The following is a 19,644-nucleotide window of genomic DNA, read 5'->3' as shown; positions in this document are numbered from 1 at the left end:
CCCGGCTGGGAATGGTCCTGCCCGGCTTGGAATGGTCCTGCCCGGCTTGGAATGGTTCTGCCCGGCTTGGAATGGTTCTGCCCGGCCAGGAATGGTTCTGCCGGGCTTGGAATGGTTCTTCCCGGCTGGGAAGGGTTCTTCCTGGCTAGGAATGCTTATTCCCGGCGTGTAATGGTCCTGCTCGCCATGGCTGCAACAGCATGGGCTGGCATGGACCGGCACAGTGTGGTCCTAGCCCAGCATAGTTCAGCATGGCCACGATAGCAAGGGGTGGCATGGTCTGGCATGGCATGATGCTGCTTGGCATGGCCACAGAAGGGTGGGCTGGCATTGTCTGGCATGGCGTGATTCCGCACAGCATAGGTGTAACAGCATGGGGTGGCATGGTGCGGCTGGGTCCTGCCCAGCATGGCCACTGCAGTGTGGGGTGGCTTGGTCCTGCCCAGCATGGCCACTGCAGTATGGTGGGATGTGGTCCAGAATGGCTGCAATGTCCTGCATGGCATGGTTTGATCCAGCAGGAGCACAATAACGTGGTATGGGATGCCTTGGTACAACATGCCCGCAGCGTCGCCCATCCATGGAATGGCCATGGAATGGTCCGTTCCCCGTGGCCATGATAGCATGGGGTAGCATGCTCCAGCACAGTATGGCTTGGTCCTGCCTGGCATGGCCATGGCAGCATGGTTTGGCATGGTCCGGCATGGCATGGCTTGGTGCAGCACAGCATGGTGCTGCATGCCTCTCCGTGGCATGGCCAAGCACGGCACAGGATGGCCCCTTCTCCCTCCCTTCTCCTGGATCCCTGCATTCCCTGGCCCCATGCCTGGACTGGGACTGGGTAAAGGGAATTCTGGCAGGGCCCAGGCTCGGCTGGGGGCCCTCTGGAGGGTGCCATGGGGGAAGTGGAGGAGCCAAGCCAGGGACAAGGCATCAGTAGGACACACCTTTATTTCCATGTCTCTTGGCCATAACACGGCAAATCCCCACTGCCCGCCCCGCAAGCCCTTGGTCCAGAGTGGTTTGGTGGCTGCGACTCCTCAGCCGTCCCACGCAGGGACACCAGTGCGGCGCGGGGCCAGCGGCCCTGACTCGGACACGGCTGGCGAGTCGCTGGTTCGTGCCTGGGTGAAGACGCGGTTGCGGGTGCTGAAGAGGGTCCCACAGCCGTGGCTCCGGGGGGCGTAGGGCCTGCGGTGGCAGTGGAGTGAGCAGAGGGGGGCCCTGAAGACCTCCTGGAAGCCCCGCCGGAAGTTCTCGTTGAAGTAGCCGTAGATGATGGGGTTGGCACTGCTGTTGAAGAAGGCCAGCCAGTGGGCGAAGGGGTAGATGTAGATGGCGAGCAGGCGGAGCTGGCCCTCGCTCAGCTGCCCGTAGTCCGTCAGCAGCATCAGCGTCCAGAGGGGCAGCCAGGAGATGGTGAAGAAGAGGGCAACGATGATGAGCATGTTGATGACCTTGGCCTTCCTCCGGGAGATCCTTCTCCCCTCCGGCTCCTCTCCGCCGTGGGCAGGCGCCACCGACTTGAAGAGCTTGAAGGCGATGCGGGCATACATGATGACGATGAGGGCGAGGGGAGCCACGTAGATGTGGGAGAAGAGGACAGTGGTGTAGATCCTCCTCATCCCTGTCTCGGGCCAGGCCTCCCAACAGGAGTAGAGAGGGTAGGAGTTGTTGTAGGTGTCCACCATGAAGTGGTGCTCCTCCCTGGTGACCGTCAGGGTGATGGCAGCGGGGCACATGATGAGCAGGGCCAGCACCCAGATAATGGTGATGGTCAGCAGGGCTTTCCTCGGCGTCAGCTTCTGCTGGAAGGGGTGGACGATGCAGCGAAACCTGTGGGAGGACAGATGGTGGTGGCTTTGGGCACCTGGTGGGACATCCCTGGGGGAGGAGGGTAGCCAGGACCTGGGGGTGGGAATGGAGGGTGAGGTGGGTTGCTCTTTACACGTGGCTTTTGGTGGCAGAGATAGGTTGGGGTGTCTCCAGCTTTGGTGTTTTCAGCCCCGTGTGGGGAAGGACACCTTGCTGGAATGCTCCATGGACAGCTCTGTGGTCCTCCCGGAGAGCTGTGACAGGCTCCTGACACTCCCAGGAGCTTTCCCACAATGGAGACCACACAGGACACCTGGACCTGCTGGAGGTGGCTTGGTCCCCATGTCCCCACATTCCCATGCCAACGTACCTCTCCACAGCGATGGCCACCAGCGTGAAAACGGAGGCGGAGACAGACATGCCCTGCACCAGGCCGCTCATTTTGCACATGGTGTTGTCAAAGGGCCAACCTGTGAGGGGACACCGCGGAGGCTGTAGGTGCCTCTGGCTCACCCAGCCACTTACAGATGTCCCCATCCGCTGTGTTGTTGCTGGGGGATGCTAAATCCTGCCCTAACAGAGGGCTTGTATGGAGATCGCCTTTAGCAGCACGGATCATTGGAGAAGAACCCCAAAACTGGGCTGCACATTACACTTATAAACTCAAGGAACATGGTGGCTGTCATTTTTCCTACCACCTTTGGGATCCTCAGTCAGGACTTTCATCTTGTTCCTTGACCCCAATACCAAGGCAATAAATAAATCACACCCCATAATCAATAAAGACAAACCCTGCCCTATGGCCTGGCTGCTGCTGCAGCTGAACCCACCCAGCTCCCTTATCTTTGGAAAGGTCAAAAGGCAGAGCTGAGCCAGCACGGGAGAAGGTGGATGCAGGAAGAATAGGAGTTCTTTTCAGTGTTGCTTGGTGAAGAATGGCTGAACTTCAAATACGCAAATGCAGCATTAGGGTCAAACTTATTTTGCCACAAATGGCCAAAACCTCAAAAAACCAAAAGAGGATGTTTCCCACTTGTGTAGAGGACACTTTCTCTCCATTCCTCGTGTCTCGCCCCTTCCTCTGTCCTGCTCACCTGTGATGAGGTTGTCCACCAGGGTGGTGGGCATGCAGAAGATGCCCACCAGCAGGTCACTGATGGCCAGATTGAAGAGGAACATGTTGGTGACTGTGCGCATCTGGCGGTTCTTCACCACAACGAAGCACACCAGGACATTGCCGATCACGCACATGAGGAAGATGAAGGTGTAGGCCAGGATGAACATGAAGGCCACGGGGGAGGAATGCTGGTAGTACGCCAGGAAGGTGTAGTTCTCCCTCAGGAGGTGGCTGGTGCTGGAGTTGAGCCACCAGGTGCCATTGGAAGGGCCTGGGGAAGGGAAGGCAGGAAAATGAAGCCAGGAGAGAATAAAGCAATTATTGCCTCCATTTCTTAATGCCTCCAGAGGTGGGTTTTCGTGTTTATTCCAGAGCCCAGGCTGGCTGGGACATGTCCTGCTGGACTCATCGCAGTGCCCCAGCAAGTTTCCTCCTCCTTGGGTTACACAGCTCAAGGATCTGCAGCACCTCGGCTGAATTATTATTTTACATCATTATTATTTGATACCATTATTATTTGTATCATTCTTTTGATGAGGAATTAGAGCAACCCAGAAGACACCCTGATCTCATGGGCCTTTTTTAGGGATGGTGCAAGGAAGACAAATCCACACCCCGACACTCCACTGCTCCGGCCTTATGGGAGCTGTATCCGTGTGGTCCCAGTCACGGCTGGCCTGGGAGCATCCCTGCCCCCGGGTTCTCCTTGTGCTTCCAAGGTTTACAGTTCAATATTCAGCAAGATCTTATTCTCCCTGGCGAAGCTGCAATAACCAAGGGAAAGGGGCTGGGGCAGAGGACACCCTCCCCTCCCCTCCCGTCTGAAGCGATAATTATAATTCTGATCATTATCTGGGAGCTTCTGGTGGAGGCGCGGGGCTGGCATTTTGTCACTACAGGTTTAACGGGGAGCCGCTCTCTGCAGCTCCCACCCTCGGGCTTCCCCAGCCTTGCGCAGGCAGGGATGCGGGAGGATGCCGGGCGTGGGCAGGAGCTGCCTGCAGCGGTGACGGGACTGGCTCCGGGAGAATCCAGGCTGCAGTGTTGAGGCAAGGAAAGGCACATTTTGGCTTTAAGGCTCAGCCCAAGAGCCTGCAGGCCAGCTCTACGCTGAGACAGCCCTTCCACGGCGCGGTGTGATGGGCAGCTGGAGCATCCCCCTATCCCTGTGCCGATGCCCGTGCTCAGCTTGCCAGCCAAGACGCTTTTCCCAGCCACTGGGACCACCGGCTTCCTCAGGGTTCCAGCAGGCAGGAGGGCCCTATCCAACCCCTAATACCCCAGTCCTGGGTGCAGGATTTGGGCAACACATTTCCAGTGGGGCTTCAGAAAGGCGCTGGGGGGGGGGTTGCAGCTGACACAGGAGAAGGAGCTTCTTGGAGAGTCAAGGGAGTAGCAGGATCGAGGGGGCAAGAGTCTCCAGATAGTCGGTATCAAATGCATGAACCAGCTTTGTAAGCAGGAGCAATAACAAAGACTGCAATGAGATTGCCCGAAACCTGTGATATTAAGCCTAAAACTTTGCTGGACTTTACCTTTTGGGGCTGCAGTGCAGCATGAGCAGGAGGTGGGCATCCTATGGAATTGGAGGTGGTTTTAAAAGCAAGCTGGAAGATGGGGAAAGGAACATAAGGGGCTGCTGAGCACCCGGGTTGGTGCTGGATGGATGAATGAGTGGATAGATGGATGAATGGGTGGAGGAACGGATGGATCGATGCAGGCGTCCTCAGCTCAGCACTGACATCTCGGACGTGGCGACAAGGGGATGGGGGGACCGGACGGGGGGCGATGGATCACCTGCCTCCCTGCCTGGCTGTGGGAAGCCACCGCAGGGAGAGGCTGGTCTGATGGAATAGGGGGCTGGGATGAGGGGCGCATAGCTTTTTTGGGGGATAAAATAGATCAGGTCTTGGCACTCACCTCCGCCGGCCCGACCCGGCTCTAGGGGCTGCATCGCTGCATGCGGGGGCTACCGCCGGAGGCGATCTGCTGCCCGGGGAGGGGGCGCAGTTCGCCCCCGTCCCTCCCTCCGTCCCTCCCGCCCGGTCCGGAGCCCGGTGCCGCCGCCGCGGTGCCGCCGCGCCGGTTGCGGCTGCTCGCCGGCTGCAGCGGAGAAGGGGAGGGGGCGCGGGGGGGAACAGCCTCCTATCGCCATGGCTACTGGGGGACCCGCACGCAGCCCCCCGCGGCTGAGGCAGCGCGGGGGCGGGCAGCCAAGGAGGGCAAGGAGAGGGAGGGAGCCGGTTCTCTCCCTGGGGGGGTCGCGGTCTGTGTCCCCTCGCTGCCGCCGAGGTCCCCACACTGATGCTGGCAGCTGATGGCCGGTGTCCCCAGCAGCGCCCCTGTCCATCCCGGGGGGGAAAATACGCCAGAAGCCTCAAGACAATTGGGGAGATCCCCCATCCCTCAACCCCCACACAGAGAAAAGCAACATGATGTTTAGGGATGCTGGTCCTGGCTCCAGGCCGCTCCACTCAACTCCGGCGTTCCCAACATCTCTTACCATAATCTTTTACGAAAGTTTGGCAAGTCTAGGAGTAAAATATTTACAGGATTAACCATTCCTGGCTGTCTCCAGCCAGCACACACCTTTGGGAAGTGTTTGTCCCTTAAATACCCGAGGGAACAAACAAGGGAGATGTTTAAACAAGGCATTTTGTGATAACACCTGGAGTTTCTCCCAGGAGGTTTTTTTTTTTGCAGCAGCAGCCAGCTGCTAAGGGACATGGGTGTGCTTGGAAGTGTCCTCCCTGCCACTGAGAAGCCACTGTCTCCAGGACACTTCTTTGTGGGAAGGGAATCAGCACAACTTGAGGACCCAGAGCACCCGAGAGGTGGGCACACACTTCTGGGGACAGCCACGGGGTGAGCAGAGTGTGGGCACCCGCTGGCATTGGATTGCTTTGATTTCCACGGTGAAAAAAAAACTGAAGGGAAAAAAATTCCTTTGAAAACAAGGATTTTTCCAGGGAAATACTCCTTGGGTCTGGGCAGAATCCAGCTGGAGGCTGCAGTGAGCAGCTTTGTGAAGGGGCTGCTTTAAGGACAAGACTGGTGATTCGAATTTAATCAGATACAAACCCCCTGAAGTAACAGGAAAGCATTTAATCAGGCACTTGGCACACCACGTCAGCAATTCCAGGGAGAGCCCTTACAGCCGCAGGGATGTTCTCCACCATCCCAGCTGCTCGCCATCACTGCCCAGGTGGGTGGGTGAACATCCAGCTCCCTCTGCAACTTCACCCACACCTCCCACCACAAGTGTTGCAGCTCCTCCGCATCCCCAAAACACATAAGCAGGAGATTCCTTGGGTCGGGATCGGGCAGAGCCATCCCTTCACGGGGGAGCCCCACTGCTTGCTTTTAATTTAGGAAAAATGAGGCACTTGCTCGGGTTTGGGACCTGCTGGCTGCAGCTTTGGGACAGAAACAGGGGCATAGCGGGGACTGACCTAAGCCAAACCACTCTCGTGGGCAGTCACCCCTTGGGACAGCTCGGGCACCCCGGGATCCTGTCAGGCTTTAGGGATGGGCTCCTCTGGAGACAGCAGCAGGTCAAAGGGAACGAGGGGCCGGACCAGCAGCCGCACCTCGGGGCCGACAGGGTTCGCCCGCAGGTTGAGGCTCCGCAGGGATGCCATGGAGGCCAATTGATCCGTCGGCACCTCTGGAAAAGAGCACGGAGGTGAGAATCCATCCTGGAGGGGAGGAAGGGATGAAAGCTGCACTTGATGGACAGCCTGCAGCAAACCCTGCTCCTGCTGGTCTGCAGGCTTTGATCAAAACAGAAGCACAGTGAAATATTAATTTGTCCAACTGCTCAGGCAAATGGTTATCAGTTGGACTTGATCATCTTAGAGGTCTTTTCCAACCTAAATGACCCTGTGATTCTATGGAAAGTGTTGGCAAGGTGCAAACACCGAGATATCCGATGTGGGCACTGCCCTCCAGTTCTCCCAGTCCTAATAAAACCCCTGCTGGGACCCTAAACTGGGATTCAAAGACTTATTCCCTGATTTTATTCCTGGTGTTGCAATGCCCAGGAGCCCTCTCCAAGCTAACAGGAGGGCACGTGGTCTTTGCCCTCGTTGGATAGGCTGCAAAATGGCTCTCAGCCATCAACAGGCACCCTTCTATTTTGCAATTTCCATGAATTGGGTGTTGTCCTTTAGAAAACATTACATTTACAAACTCTGCGTTAAAGAAAAGGCGCAGGTCTCCTGGATGGTCCCAATGTGAATCCACTGAGAGCAGAGGAATGAGACTGATATGAAAACATAACCATTAAGCTCATTAAAAGGTGATAGATTTAGCTTTTTTGCTACAATTCACAATATTTTGGGCTTGCAAAGCCCATCTGTCTGATTTATAAAAACCAATTTCTTTTTAATTTGGCCACCAAAATGACAAGAGCCTTTTATATCCCAGCTCCTGTTTCTTCTGCCAGCACCTGGAGCAGAATCGTGGTGTTGTAATTATATCTGGTAGATGATTATGTGATTTTTAAACCATGAAACTTATTTTATGCTGGAAAAAGACTCAAACACTCTGACGCCTTTGTTTTTTTGCTCTTTCTTTTCCAGAAAATGGTGCTATTTTCCATACACAAATTCCCTAGGAGTGCATCTCTCCTCAGGCAGAGCTTCGCATGAATTTTTTTAATAACTCTTCTTCATGGTAGATTTGTTCATTGCCATTCCCCTCTATCATTTTGCTTTTTTTTTTTTCCCCTTGATGCACATTTTTTTTTCATAGGTCTTCCTATTTAATCATCTTTTAATGCAGCAGAGAATACGAAGTTTAATCATCCTCTCATGCAGCATGATAAAGTTAAAAGTGCTTTCGCTCATTTTGCTTAACTTAGGGAGTTAAGGAAAGTATTTTAGGGACCAAGACCTTCCCAGGCTGGGAACAGCTCAGCTCTGCACCTTAATTCCAGGTAAGGAGCAGTGATTCACCCCTGGCATGAAGGGACAGGCAGGGCACACAGTGCAGCCTGTAGCTGTAGGGTTGTGCCATGGGAGCCACAAATTCCTCTAAAGACAACCCAAAGCATCACTTGCTGCCTTCCCAGTGGATGAGGCACTTGCATCTGAGCCTTCAACTGGCTTCACCAGTTGAGCAAAAAACAGGGAGGGAAAAGGCATTTACATAATTAAAGCAGAATGTGACAATAAGCGAGTGACACCATCATGGAATGGTCTGGGCTGGAAGGGACCTTCAAGCTCATCCAGTTCCACCCCCTGGATGGAGGCAGGGACACCTTCCACTATCCCAGGTTGCTCCCAGCCCCATCCAACCTGGCTTTGGACACTTCCAGGGATCCACAGCTTCTCTGTGCCAGTGCCTCATCACCCTCACAGGGAAGAATTTTTTCCCAATATCCCATCCAACTGTACTCTCAGTTTGAAATCACTCCCCTTTGTCCCATCTCGACATTCTCAGGATGACAATAACCAGAGTTGCCCCCAGCAGTGACCTCCCCAGCCTTGGCAGCAGTCTCAACAACATCCCTATTAAACCATTAATCAAGCAATAAGGGGAAGAGAAGCTGAAGCTCCAGGCACCAAAACATCCCCATGGATCTGGGAGCTTAAAAAGCTCGTTTGATATCACACTAATAATCAGGGAAAGAGTTAAAAGCTCTGACAGTAATATACACATAATTACAGTCCAGGGTTAAGAGCTTATTTAGGTGAAAAGGGTGGCTTGTGGCACCGAATGTCTCCTTTCACAGAGCCCACAGGCTCCAGGCAGGCATTAATTAATCTGCCTTTTACTCTTGTTTCCCTTTGGAAAACATTACCTACTGCCTCCAGTTCAATATGTCTTAGCAGGTCGCTCAGCCCTTTTTCAGCAGGAGCTTTTAAATCGGGTTTGCAGCCCTGGCAGGAGCCTCTCCAGCATCCCTGGGATGGCAGAGGAGGACAGGCAGGACCAGCACTGGCCCAGGACCACAAACCAGGGGATCTGAGACCTTATAAACACGAGTTCACGTGCAGGGGAGCCTGGAATCTATTTGGGAAGGGCTGGCAGGAGCAATGTGATTGCCCAGGATTTTGTTTCCTTGGAAAAATGGGCTGAAACCCTCTGGCTTTCTGGTCTCTACCTTTTCCCTTTCCAGAAAATGTGTAAAATAAGCTCATGTCACCTATTTCTGCAGCCAGACAGCATCGTGTGCACTACTCAGACATATCCTTACAACATTTTAGCTTGAAATTGTTAGATTTTACTCTGTTTTCACTTTCCCCACATCTGGAGGACACCTCCCAGCCGAGGGGAGCCTGGTGGGAGGTGACCAACCCTGGCAGCCAAGTTCTCAAGCCACCCCCTCCCCCAGGATCAATCTGGCTGGGTGCAACCCTGGGTGCAGCCTTTCCTCCCTGCATTTTAGCAGGGAAAGAGGCACCAAAAAGCTGCACTCCCTCCTTGCAGCATCCTGCTTGCACAAAACGAGTGGGAAAAATGCTCTTTGGAGACCACGCCGGATTGAAATCAGCCATTTCAACTCAAAAAGTGATGGAGAGAATTAAAAGTGAGACAGCTCTCTCTGGGAGGTGGGAGAGAAAAAGGGGGTGAGGAAAGGCCGTGTCTTTCTCTGGCTCCTATGGAAGCAGTTTTTAATCCCAGTGCTTCTACGGGCAGAGCCAGGGAGCAGCTGATGTGAGGCTGTTAATAAAACTCATGTTGCAGGGAGCAGCTTTCCCAGAGCAGCTGAAGCAATCCCAGATAAAACAGCAACATTGAGTGGGCTCCGATATTCGCCTCCCTGGGGATCCGTGGGGGCTGTGGGATGCTCCAGCCCGGGCTCTTTGAAAGCTGCATCCTAAATAAATCCCCTTTTATCTGTGTACAGCAGCTGCCCCTTTTGCCCAGCTTTTGGAGACTCCAAAGGCTTCAGCTTTTGCACATGAAAGATTTTCGTCCCGCTGCAGGGTTGAGGGATGAGCATCTCTTGCCATTCCTTTAATTTAATTTTTAGGGGATTTTGTAGTGTTAAACAGCTCCTGTTTGCTCTGGGAAATGTCCAGGTGGGCTCGTGTCCTTGCTAAGCTTGGCAGTAAACATCCCAGCCCAGCATTCCCGGGGCCAGGTTCTGCAATCAACTCTGGTATTTTAATGAAATCTGGAGATTTTGGGTCACCCCAGCTGGAGGTGCCTTTAAGAGCTCCACCCCAGCGTGGTGAACAGGGCAGCTCGAATGGGGCTTGACTCCCACTGTGCCTGCAAAAGCTTTTCCCTGGGAGGCGGTGGAAACACCAGGAAAGGCAAGTGGCTAACCAGGCTCTGACTCTTTAGCATCACCCCCCGGCTGATGCTAAATCACCTTTTTCCAGTGGGAAAAGGTCCTTCTCACCTGCGATCTCGTTCTCTTCCAGGTCAATGGTCTCCAGGGTGGGGACGGTGGCCAAGGGCTCCGGGAAGCGCCGGAACCTGTTGCGGGAGAGGTTGATGTCCCGGAGGTGCTGCAGGGAGGTGATTTCCTCGGGCAGGCGGTGCAGGTAATTGCCTGCTAGGTTGAGCTCTGGGAAGAGAGAAGGGAGGTGGTGGGATGCCGGGGAAAAGATGGGAAAATAACTAATGCACGGCTTGATTTACAGCCTCTGTCCCCCGTGGACTGCCAGCTCCCTTAGTGGGATTCCAGCTCCAAAAATTGGGCTCTTTTTCTGCTGTTTTCCGTGATTACCATTGTAGTTTTGCCTGCTGGGAATACCACTTTCAGGAGTGATGTTTTTGTTGCTTGCCTCAGGCTTTGCTAATGAAGTTGGGCAGTCTTTTGCAAGCAGGGTCTGTAAAAAATAAGGAATATTTCCTCATAAAGTCAGTGCAATTACCTCCCCGATGGACATTTGTCATGGCTCTCTTTATTCATGTGCCTGAACCCCTTCTGAGGGATAAACAGTGGTGGGTCTTATATGTGAAAAATATCTGTTCTCCACAGTTTACCCGTCTGTGATGCTTTTTTTTCTGTGATGCCCCAGAAATGAGCTGTGGGGCCAGGAGCAGCACTCCTGGGAACAAAACCCAAATCCCCCTGTCCCAGTGCCCTTCTCCAGTGGCACAGGGCTTTCTGCACTATAAATACACACACAAGCTGCCCCGCCCCTGCTAATACCTGGTATTTATAGGTCCTGCCTTATTCAGCCTGTCCCCAGCCCTGGGGCGTCTGTCCCCGCTGAGACCCAGCACATTCATCGCCAGAGTGATTGCTTCACTGGTGGAGCAAAGCCCTTGCTGGGGAACAAGGCCATTTTTTTCCCTTCAGGGCCTGTTGTGCTGTCTAGAAAATGAAAATTGATTTCCTTTGCTCGATGAATTTCCTTTCCCTGGCCTAGGGGTGTTCTCACAGATGATGCTCCGGCTCCAGAACAAGGGAAGCCTCCCCAGGCACCCACCGCAGTGGCATTTGTGTGGTGCGTTGTAGCACCAAAATTGATTTTAGAAGCTGCCAGAGCATCCCCAGCACTGTCCCCGGTGTCCAATACTGTGATACTGGATGCTCTGGGTGCTTGCATGGCCATTTTTTAGCAGATTAGCCTCTGGCTGCTTTCTCTGGGCTCCACAGGGAGGTGTCCCCGTGGTGCTGATGATCGTTCCCCTCTCCTGCAGTGATTAACTCTCACTGATGTCTCAGATGAGGACTAATTGGCCAGCACAGCCTGGATTGCCCCGTCTCTGCCATGCCCCGTTATCCCCAGGCTGCCTTTCCTGTTCCCCTCCATCCCCAGCCCCATCCTTGGAGGGAGCTGGAGGGCGATGAGTGACCCCGGGGCAGCCTGATACCAGTTTGGGAGGGTGGGTGAGAGCAGAACCAGTGTCCTCTTCCTTCAAGGGGCAGAAAGTATAAGGAAAAATGGATTTTTTGGGTCTGAACTAATGCTTGTAATGGGGTGTGAGCTCAGGGGAGACTCTCAGGTGCCTTGCTCCCCCTGCAGCAACCTGGGGGTTCCTTGAGTGTCCCAGAGGACTGGAAGTGGCTGTCCCTCACCTGTCAGCTGGCTGAAGGTGGTGACGAATCGGCTAGTGATGGACTTGAGCTCGTTGTTGGCCAGGGAGATGCGATGGATCCCCTCGGTGACGCTCCTCATGGCTTTGTAGATTCCAACGGGGAAGGCCATCAGTTTGCAGTTGGCCAGATCTGCGCACAGAGAGACCCAGGCACCTCATAGTGCAACCAGCTGGGATGGAGCCATGGATCCCCCTGGTTTTCCACCTCTTCATCCTCGATTTGCCCGAGTGCTGTGCCCTGTGTACTCCTATCCATTACGGGGATCTTGGCAGTCACCTCCACAAACTTTGAGTTTGAATCCCATCAGGAATGCCAAGGTTGTTCTGACTTAGGTGTTCAACCCTAAATCACATTGCAATGACTTCCAGGCTGCACCGTCCTTTCGGAAACCCCCAGCCAGCCTGCCCATGTCTAATAACTTCAGTCATCCTGCTCCCCTGAGTCCCTAATTCCCTGGGGATAGCTGAGCAGAGCAGGGATGCTTCTTCCACCGCTGATGGGGATGGAGCAGGGATTTCCCTGGGCGTGCTCCTGGCTGGATTTCTCCTGGCCTTCTGGTCATGGGTGGTTGTCCCATGGCAAGCAGTGGGGAGGGGAAAAAGATTTGGTTGTGCTTCTCAGCTCGTGGCCTTTTGGTTTTGTCCTGAGTTGTTTCTGTTTCCCCTCCCAGGAGATGTCAGGGGTGGAAGCCCTGTATCCCAGCCCCGGGATGGGCTCTGCTTCCTGCCCCCTCCCCAAAGCCACTGCGGGGGCTGATGGAGCGAGCTCCATCCTCCCACGTTTCTCTCAGGAGGATGTGGAGAGCCTGAGCAATGAAGCTCCAGCTCCCGGCACACACTGATTTATATCCCAGGGCTGGGAGTCCAGCGGGAATAAAAATGAGTGGTTTTCATCTTTCTCCTTTGATGAACTGTGCCACACTGTCAGATATCAGCTGGAAATGGGGAAACTGGGGAAAACACAAATCTGACAAGGCAACATGGGGAAAAATCTGCTCCTGCCACTGCTTGCAAGGAGGGACATATCCCATGGGACTATGTGTGAACCTGCTCTAACTCTGGGGGCCCGAGGGCCCTTTGGGGGAGCCTTTCCCTTCTCCAGAGCCGCGGGGAGGGAACGCCGACAGCTTTTTTTAGACCGTGGCAGTGAAAAATAGAGCCCTGCTCCCGGATACCCGATCCTTGTCCGGGCCCCGAGCGGGAGCCGGGACGGGGCGCCGGGCTTACCCAGGGAATCCGCTTTGTTCTCCACCGTGTCGTTCACCTTCCTGGCCACCCGGGCGACTGCCTCGCCCATCCTCTTGTGCATGCGGGCGGCCGGTCCCGCCGGGAATGCGCTTCGGGCTGGGGGATCCAGGGCTGGAGGGAGAAACCAGCCACTCTGGCCTCTGGGAGATGGATGCTAAAAATAACCGGCGGGATCAGTGTTCCCAGGGGAGGGAGGGAGGCTGTGCTGGGGCTGGCATGTCCCTCAGGGGCGAGATTCCCACCTTTCCAGGATGGTACTTTTGGGGTATGTAGATGCCTCCTATTCCCTGGCTTGGAATATGGGGATGTATCTCCTTTCCTGGTATGGGATTTGGGGATTCATCTCCTTCCTTGGTTTGGGAAATGGGGACGCATCCCTTTTCCTGGTCTGAGATATTTAGATGCATCCCCTTTCCTGGTATTGGATATGCCATTTTCCTGGTTTGGGATACGGGCATGCGTCTCTTTTCCTGGTGCGGGACGTGGGGATGCATGCCCTTTCCTGGTTTGGCATGAGGGGATGCAACCCGTTTCCTTATTTGGGATATAGGGATCCATGCCCTTTTCCTGGTTTGGAATATGGAGATGAATGCTATTCCCTGGAATGGGATATGGGTACACATCCCCTTTGCTGGTGTGGGACACGGGGATGCATCCCCTCTCCTGATATGGGATATGGGGATGCACCCCATTTCCTTGTTTGGGATTTGGGGATGCATCCCCTTTCCTGGTTTGGGATATGTTGATCCATTCCTTTTCCCGGTGACTTTATTCAGCTCTAACAAAAGAGCTGTCTAGCCAAAACAATCCCGTACAGGACGGAACGGCAAAACACCGCCTCCCGCACCCCATTCCCCCCAAGAAAAGAAAAGACCGGTCTTCCCACGCCGGGAGTCGAACCCGGGCCGCCTGGGTGAAAACCAGGAATCCTCACCGCTAGACCACGTGGGAGGCGCGGAGAGGCTCGCGCGGCGCCGCGCCTGCCCCCTGCCGGCGGCGGTGAGGGGGCGGTGAGGGGGGCGGGGCGGGGCCGCTCCGCCCGCGCCGCTCGGCGGGGACAAAGCGCGGGGCCGAGCGGGGCCATGTCGTCCGCAGGCGGCCGCCAGCCCAGCCAGAGCCGGGCCATCCCCACCCGCACCGTCACGCTCAGCGACGCCGCGCAGCTCCCCGCCGACTACTGCACCACCCCCGGCGGGACGCTCTTCTCCACCACACCGGGAGGTAAAAGCGCCGCGCCCGCCGGGGCCTCCGGGGGAGCGCGCCCGGGCCAGCCCGCGCCGGGACCGCCGCGTGTCGCGGGAGCGCCGTGCCTATCGCGCCTATATCCCGCCTATATGTCGCTGATATATAGCGTCTGCCGCCTGTTCTCCTCGAAGCACACGCGTGGAGATGGGTTTATTGTTTTTCCGGGACGTACCGGGAGCGCGGAGGGTCCCGGCGGGGTGGCAGCTGGATCCCGGGACGGGGTGGCAGGAAGTTCCCGGTGGGACCCGGGCACCGGGGACTCGATGCCTCGGCCCGACTCCGCCCCGGCACCGCGGGGTCGTGACGTGCCTCGTCCGTGTGCAGGGGAGAGGGACGCGTGGTATTTCGGGGTGCCACATCCATCGGCATCCCCGGGACGCGTTCCCACCCCTGCCGTGAGTTTGCCAGGTCTCTGCGGCGGGACAGCGTTGAGCGCCCCGGGACAGCCGGGACCCAGTTGCCGCCGGGGTGTTTGGCCAGCGCCGAATTATCGCCTGTCGTGCCCAGATAAGAGCGGGCAGAGCGGCGGCGCACTCCCCCCAGCCCTCCCCGCCGATCCCTGGCGGAGAACCTTGGCCGGGGCGCCCGTCCCGCCGGGAAACTCCTTCAGCAAACAAGCGCTGCCGAACCGGATTCCCCCACTCTCTTCCCGTCCTCCCCCCAGGCACCCGGATCATCTACGACCGCAAGTTCCTGCTGGACCGCCGCAACTCCCCCATGGCCAAGACCCCGCCTTGTCACCTCCCCAATATTCCCGGCGTCACCAGCCCCGGCGAGGTCGGCGAGGAGACCAAAGCGGACGCCAACAGCTTGAACCACCAGGAGGGCAAGCCATCCATGGGTAAGGGACCCCCAGGGTGGGGCAGGGCGGATTTGGGGTGGAGGAGAAGCCCCCTAACGCTGCTCTCCTTGCCTCTTGCCAGGGGACGATGCTCAGTTCGAGATGGATATCTGAGTGGGAACCACGGAGAGGCAGCGACTCCCCAGACCTGTGCACCCCCCATTCGGCTTAGCAGGATCCGTCCCGGCAAGGCGGAGGTGGCAGCGCTCCCCACCAGTGTCTCCCTCCCCGCCTGTCTCCTCCCCCTCTTTTTTTGGGGGGAGTGCAGCTCTGTCTTCTCCCCTTTTGCGGGTGACTGGTCCCAGCATGTGCCGGACGGAGCATCCCTTCTGGATCCGGCCCTGTTCCTCCTCTTCCTCCCGCCAGCAGCCTGATCTCCACCAGGCTTCTTTTTAAAACATCCCTTTGCCTCTTCTGCTGCCCTAAAATTCCCCTCTTGTCACCCAAACCACCCACTGCCAGCAGCTTGGTGTTCTGGAGCTGCGTCACCCCTTCTCCTGGAAAATTTGGGCAGCCTGTCAGGAGGAGGGGGAAACACCACTCCTAAAACCGTGCGCCTGCTCGCGCCCCAGGGGAGGGTATTTTTTGAGTTCCCCTGGGTTGTGCTGGCATTCAGCGGAGGATGACGCTGGGAGCCCATTTCCTTCAGTGTTCCAGGGGTCCGGTGTAGTCCCTGATGGCATCAGCCAGCGTGCTCACATCCCTCCTACCCAGACTTTTTCCATCTTGGCCCTCCAGCCAGGGGCTGTGTCCCCAACCCACCAGCCAGGACTCACAGCAATGTAGCCATATGTTATAAAACCCCCTTGCTTTTATTTTTTTGGTACTAAAAAGGGGCACTTTACCCTCAATGACTCCTTCCGGGCTGGGGCCAAATGCCTCTGGAGAAGTGCTTGTAGTGCTCGGGTTTTTTTTTACCCCCCGGCCCTTTAAAATGTGAATCCCACAGGGGGGAGATCCCTCTGGCGCCGTTGGATGTCTCAGGAATCACTGGGTGTCCCTGGGGGCTGTGGGGGCTCGCCAGACACCACAGGGATGGGGCGCTCTGCTCTCAGGGTGCTGCCATCGATGCCATCCTCTGCTTAAGTTTTCAGGATGGGATTTCTCCCATCCGGAGCATGCTGTCGTGGATAAGGCATTTCCACGTTAACCTCCCCTTTGCCAGCCTGGCATGGCATGGCTGTCTTGAGCCTCCCCTGGAGATGGGATTTATTTTTCCCGCTCCCTCCGTGCGAGTCTCGCCCTGACAAGCAGCGCTGGGCAAGGCCGTGCGTGGCCGCAGTGGTGCTGGGCTGCACCCCCTAATCCCACCAGCCCCCCCCAGTTTCGATTTTTTACTGCCTGTTGGGAGCCATCACCAGCTCCACAACCTTCTCAAGTGCCATTTTATCAGCCCCCACCTGAGTGCCTGCTCCATCCATCCTCCCTCCCCTGCTGGGGTCGCCCCTCACCTCGGTACCCAACCCTGGGGACCCGTGCTGGGGAGAGGGACATCCCACAGGCTTTGTGCACTTTCCATCCCATAATTTATTTCTCTAGGTGTGTTTGGCACGGGGCAGCGCTGGTGGCGAGCTCCCATCTTCCAGCTGCTTTTCTCACAAGGAGGGGGGTGGGAGAAGAAAAAGCTTTGGGGGTGGGAGAGGAAAAAGCAAAAGCACAACCCCAGGGAATGGGTTGTCTTTCCCATCCTTTCCCTCGCGTGGGAGGCGAGGTGAACGCGTAGCCCGGCTGCCATAGGCGCACGAGTGAGTGAGTGCGAGTAGAAATATGTATCTGCGTGTGGGTGGGTGGTGATAAGACACACACAAATATATATATTATATATAAATAAATATATTTTCCTTGGAGCGAAGATCCTAGGAAGTCGGTTAGGCCCTCGGATTGAGGGAGGGGCAGGGGCAGGGTGCAAGGATATCCTTGGCAGAGCGGGGACAGCCACCGTGGATGCAGGGACCTGGCGCCCTCAGCACAGCTGCTCGTTTTGGGAAACCTGCTCTGCAAGCCAAAAATAATTAGACAATATCCAAGGACAATGTGACTTAATGGACAGGAGCCGGAGGGAAACCTTTTTATTTTTTCCATTTATTTTTTTTCTCTAAACACCCCCTTTCACAACCTCCTTTTGTCTCCGTTCCCCATCCTAGCGACTTTCTCCCGGTTCTCTTTTGTAAGCGGGCTCGGGGCTGAGCAGGGAGGGAGTGCCTGGCCTCGCCAGGGCGTTCCTCTGCTAGTCAAGGGATCCATTTGGGATTTCTGTTGTTTTTTACCGTCTCTTCAAGCAGGTGTTTGGGAGGAGAAAAGCTCTCGCCGGTGGTTGCTGTTACAGTGAGATCAATAAATATCTTGGTTCTACTAAATCGAGGTGATTTGGACTATGATTCAGGGGGGTGGGGACAATTTTCCCTTCCCTTTGGAGGAAACTCCCTTCATGGGCCGTCCCCCAGTCACGCCCAGAGAGCAGGGAAAGGTCAAAACCCCGAACCAGCAGCTGAGGGTTTAATTGCAAAATATCACACGCAGAGGAACCTGGTTTTCCCGTAGGTCTCCCATGTGCAAAACTGTCCCAAACTGATCATTTGTCCTCTCTTTAGTGGCTGCCTCATCCCTGGAAGTGTTCAAGGCCAGGTTGGATGGGACTTGGAGCAGCCTGGTCTAGTGGGAGGTGTCCACCAAGCTGGCCTTGAACCCTTCAGGGATGGGACACCATTAATATATGTTAATAAATTACACTAATACATTTTTAGATTTTTTAAAACCAGGTCAGTCTCTTTTATACCATCCACTCTAATTGGGGAGGGGTCTGAGCAGCAAAAGCCTTTTCCCCCACTAGGGTGCCTCTGGCTGCAGAGGGTGCCCCCAAATTTTTGTGGGTGCCTCAGCAAACCACCAGCATCACTTCTTGGGGATGCATCCCTTGAGGACACCTTGGCTCTGTGTGTGAAATACCACAGTGGCACATCACATTCCCAAAGCATTCAGATCCCAGGGGCGAAGCCAGGAGGGCGTCTCCAAGGGTTTGGGGGGCCTCTTGGTGCAGGACCCTGCCTCGGCTGCACTCGGAGTGGTCCTGCCATGACCTCCCGTGGATTCTGCTCATACTGCAGCAGTCTAATTCTGCAGCGTCAGGGAAATTTGGAGCGTGCGTACCGAGAGGAACACGACGGGAAAGTTGCTGACGAGGCATTTGGGAGCTTCTTTTCCCTGGGTCTGGTTTTGCCCGTGCAATGCCGGTGACAGCTGGTTCCCTCCCAAATTTTGGGGTGCTGTTTATTTGTGAATCCCAGCTCCCCAAGCTCCCATAGTGAGGGGGGTGTGTGTGTGTGTGTGTGTGTGTGTACCCCTGGATTTTGGTGTGCTTCTAGACACTGATTTGAGATCTTAAAATGGAGAATTAAAATAAAATCAATTTTTAAAGTTGTAACATTTCAATCTAGGACTGTAAATGCGGCAGAGCAGCTGAGGGCAGGGTATTTTGGCTGAGCTGGATGCTGGGAGCCTGGCTAGGATCTCAGATCCCGATGAACAAACTTCCCAGCCCTGCTTTCCAGCTGTTACCATTTTCGGACTAGCTCTGGGCTGCGTTTACATTCCTGGCCCTCCTTCCCAGTGCCGGTGAACGTGTTAATGCCGCTTGTCTCCTTTTCCTTTGCCATGTTGGTGTCCCATAAATACCGATTTGGAGCAGCACGGCAGCTGTGGGTGGTGCTGGGTGTGGGCAAGGCTGTAACGCTGGGGGCAGCTCAGGGGGAGGTGGGGTTGGGGTTCTACCTGGGGCCTCCGAGAGCCACTGTTTCAACCCAAATAGGATGTGGGAAGGCAGGTGGGAGCTGAAAGGACTGGGGTTTTTATGGATTAGCTAAAATAGCACCTTTCCATGGCAATGAGGGAAGCCTGAAGTCGCCTGATGGATTCACTCTGTGCGGCGGACTCCAGCAGGAGATGAGCGGAGCTGGGTGCTGGACCTGCTGATACCTGACCTGGCGGAGCCATGGCAAGAGCCCACCATGGTGCCTGTAGGGTGCTGGGAAGCAGCCGGGTGGGCAGCAGCCTTGTTTCCCTGGAGTCTGAGTGGCCCGAGCAAGGAGGGATGGCTCTGAGACTTGGGGGTCTGGAGCTGCCCTGATGCTTCCTATGGAGACAGGCTGGGAGAGCAGGGGGTGCTCATGTGGAGAAGAGAAGGCTCCAGGGAGACCTTAGAGCCTCTTTCAGTGCCTGAAGGTGCTCCAAGGGAGCTGGAGAGGGACTTTGGACAAGGGTATGGAGTGCCAGGACAAGAGGAAATGCTTTTGGACTGCCAGAGGGCAGGGATAGATGGGATATTGGAGAAAAATTCTTCCCCGTGAGTGTGGCGAGGTCCTGGCACAGGTTT

General features: G+C 55.6%; 3 protein-coding genes and 1 non-coding gene across 5 annotated transcripts; 1 reads left to right on the top strand and 3 right to left on the bottom strand.

Annotated features, from left to right (window-relative positions):
• Positions 1-933: 933 nt before the first annotated feature.
• On the bottom strand, positions 934-5,102 carry NPFFR1 (neuropeptide FF receptor 1). Its single transcript, XM_042022354.1, is given in 6 exon segments — positions 934-1,836; positions 2,186-2,285; positions 2,910-3,203; positions 4,853-4,897; positions 4,900-4,987; positions 4,989-5,102. Coding segments are annotated over 6 exon segments (1,422 nt in total). The 5' UTR covers positions 5,088-5,102; the 3' UTR covers positions 934-1,040.
• Positions 5,103-6,022: 920 nt separating this feature from the next.
• On the bottom strand, positions 6,023-15,019 carry LRRC20 (leucine rich repeat containing 20). 2 transcript variants are annotated; one of them, XM_042022368.1, is made up of 4 exons: positions 14,607-15,019; positions 11,922-12,071; positions 10,290-10,457; positions 6,023-6,599 (listed from the first exon to the last, which is right to left on the bottom strand). In XM_042022368.1, the coding sequence occupies exons 1-4, from the start codon at positions 14,791-14,793 to the stop codon at positions 6,448-6,450; spliced, it is 657 nt and encodes a 218-aa protein (XP_041878302.1). In that variant the 5' UTR covers positions 14,794-15,019; the 3' UTR covers positions 6,023-6,447. The 2 variants fall into 2 exon arrangements, with proteins under 2 accessions (XP_041878302.1, XP_041878307.1); XM_042022373.1 differs by lacking the exon at positions 14,607-15,019 and adding an exon at positions 13,169-13,355.
• Positions 14,069-14,140, bottom strand: TRNAE-UUC. The gene has a single exon. It is a non-coding gene; the product is annotated as a tRNA-Glu (tRNA).
• On the top strand, positions 14,219-17,632 carry EIF4EBP2 (eukaryotic translation initiation factor 4E binding protein 2). Its single transcript, XM_042022386.1, has 3 exons — positions 14,219-14,410; positions 15,099-15,275; positions 15,358-17,632. Exons 1-3 carry the CDS (start codon positions 14,272-14,274, stop codon positions 15,387-15,389), a joined length of 348 nt encoding a protein of 115 aa, XP_041878320.1. The 5' UTR covers positions 14,219-14,271; the 3' UTR covers positions 15,390-17,632.
• The last annotated feature ends 2,012 nt before the right edge of the window (positions 17,633-19,644 follow it).

The sequence above is a fragment of the Corvus kubaryi genome, unplaced genomic scaffold, assembly GCF_017639235.1.
Source record: "Corvus kubaryi isolate FWS band 111438036 unplaced genomic scaffold, C.kubaryi_AGA036_p1.0 126, whole genome shotgun sequence".
NCBI classification, from domain to species: domain Eukaryota; kingdom Metazoa; phylum Chordata; class Aves; order Passeriformes; family Corvidae; genus Corvus; species Corvus kubaryi.
The sequence above is the reverse complement of the archived record's forward strand: the minus strand, read 5'-3'. Positions and strand labels throughout refer to the sequence as shown.

Coding starts and splice junctions, on each gene's coding strand:
- EIF4EBP2 (XM_042022386.1), top strand. CDS start 14,272: ATGTCGTCCGCAGGCGGCCGCCAGCCCAGCCAGAGCCGGGCCATCCCC. Junction 14,411..15,098: donor CTTCTCCACCACACCGGGAG/GTAAAAGCGCCG, acceptor TCCTCCCCCCAG/GCACCCGGATCATCTACGAC. Junction 15,276..15,357: donor GGAGGGCAAGCCATCCATGG/GTAAGGGACCCC, acceptor GCCTCTTGCCAG/GGGACGATGCTCAGTTCGAG.
- LRRC20 (XM_042022368.1), bottom strand. CDS start 14,793: ATGTGGCACCCCGAAATACCACGCGTCCCTCTCCCCTGCACACGGACG. Junction 12,072..14,606: donor CGGGACCCTCCGCGCTCCCG/GTACGTCCCGGA, acceptor CTCTGTGCGCAG/ATCTGGCCAACTGCAAACTG. Junction 6,600..10,289: donor GGAAGAGAACGAGATCGCAG/GTGAGAAGGACC, acceptor GCTCTTTTCCAG/AGGTGCCGACGGATCAATTG.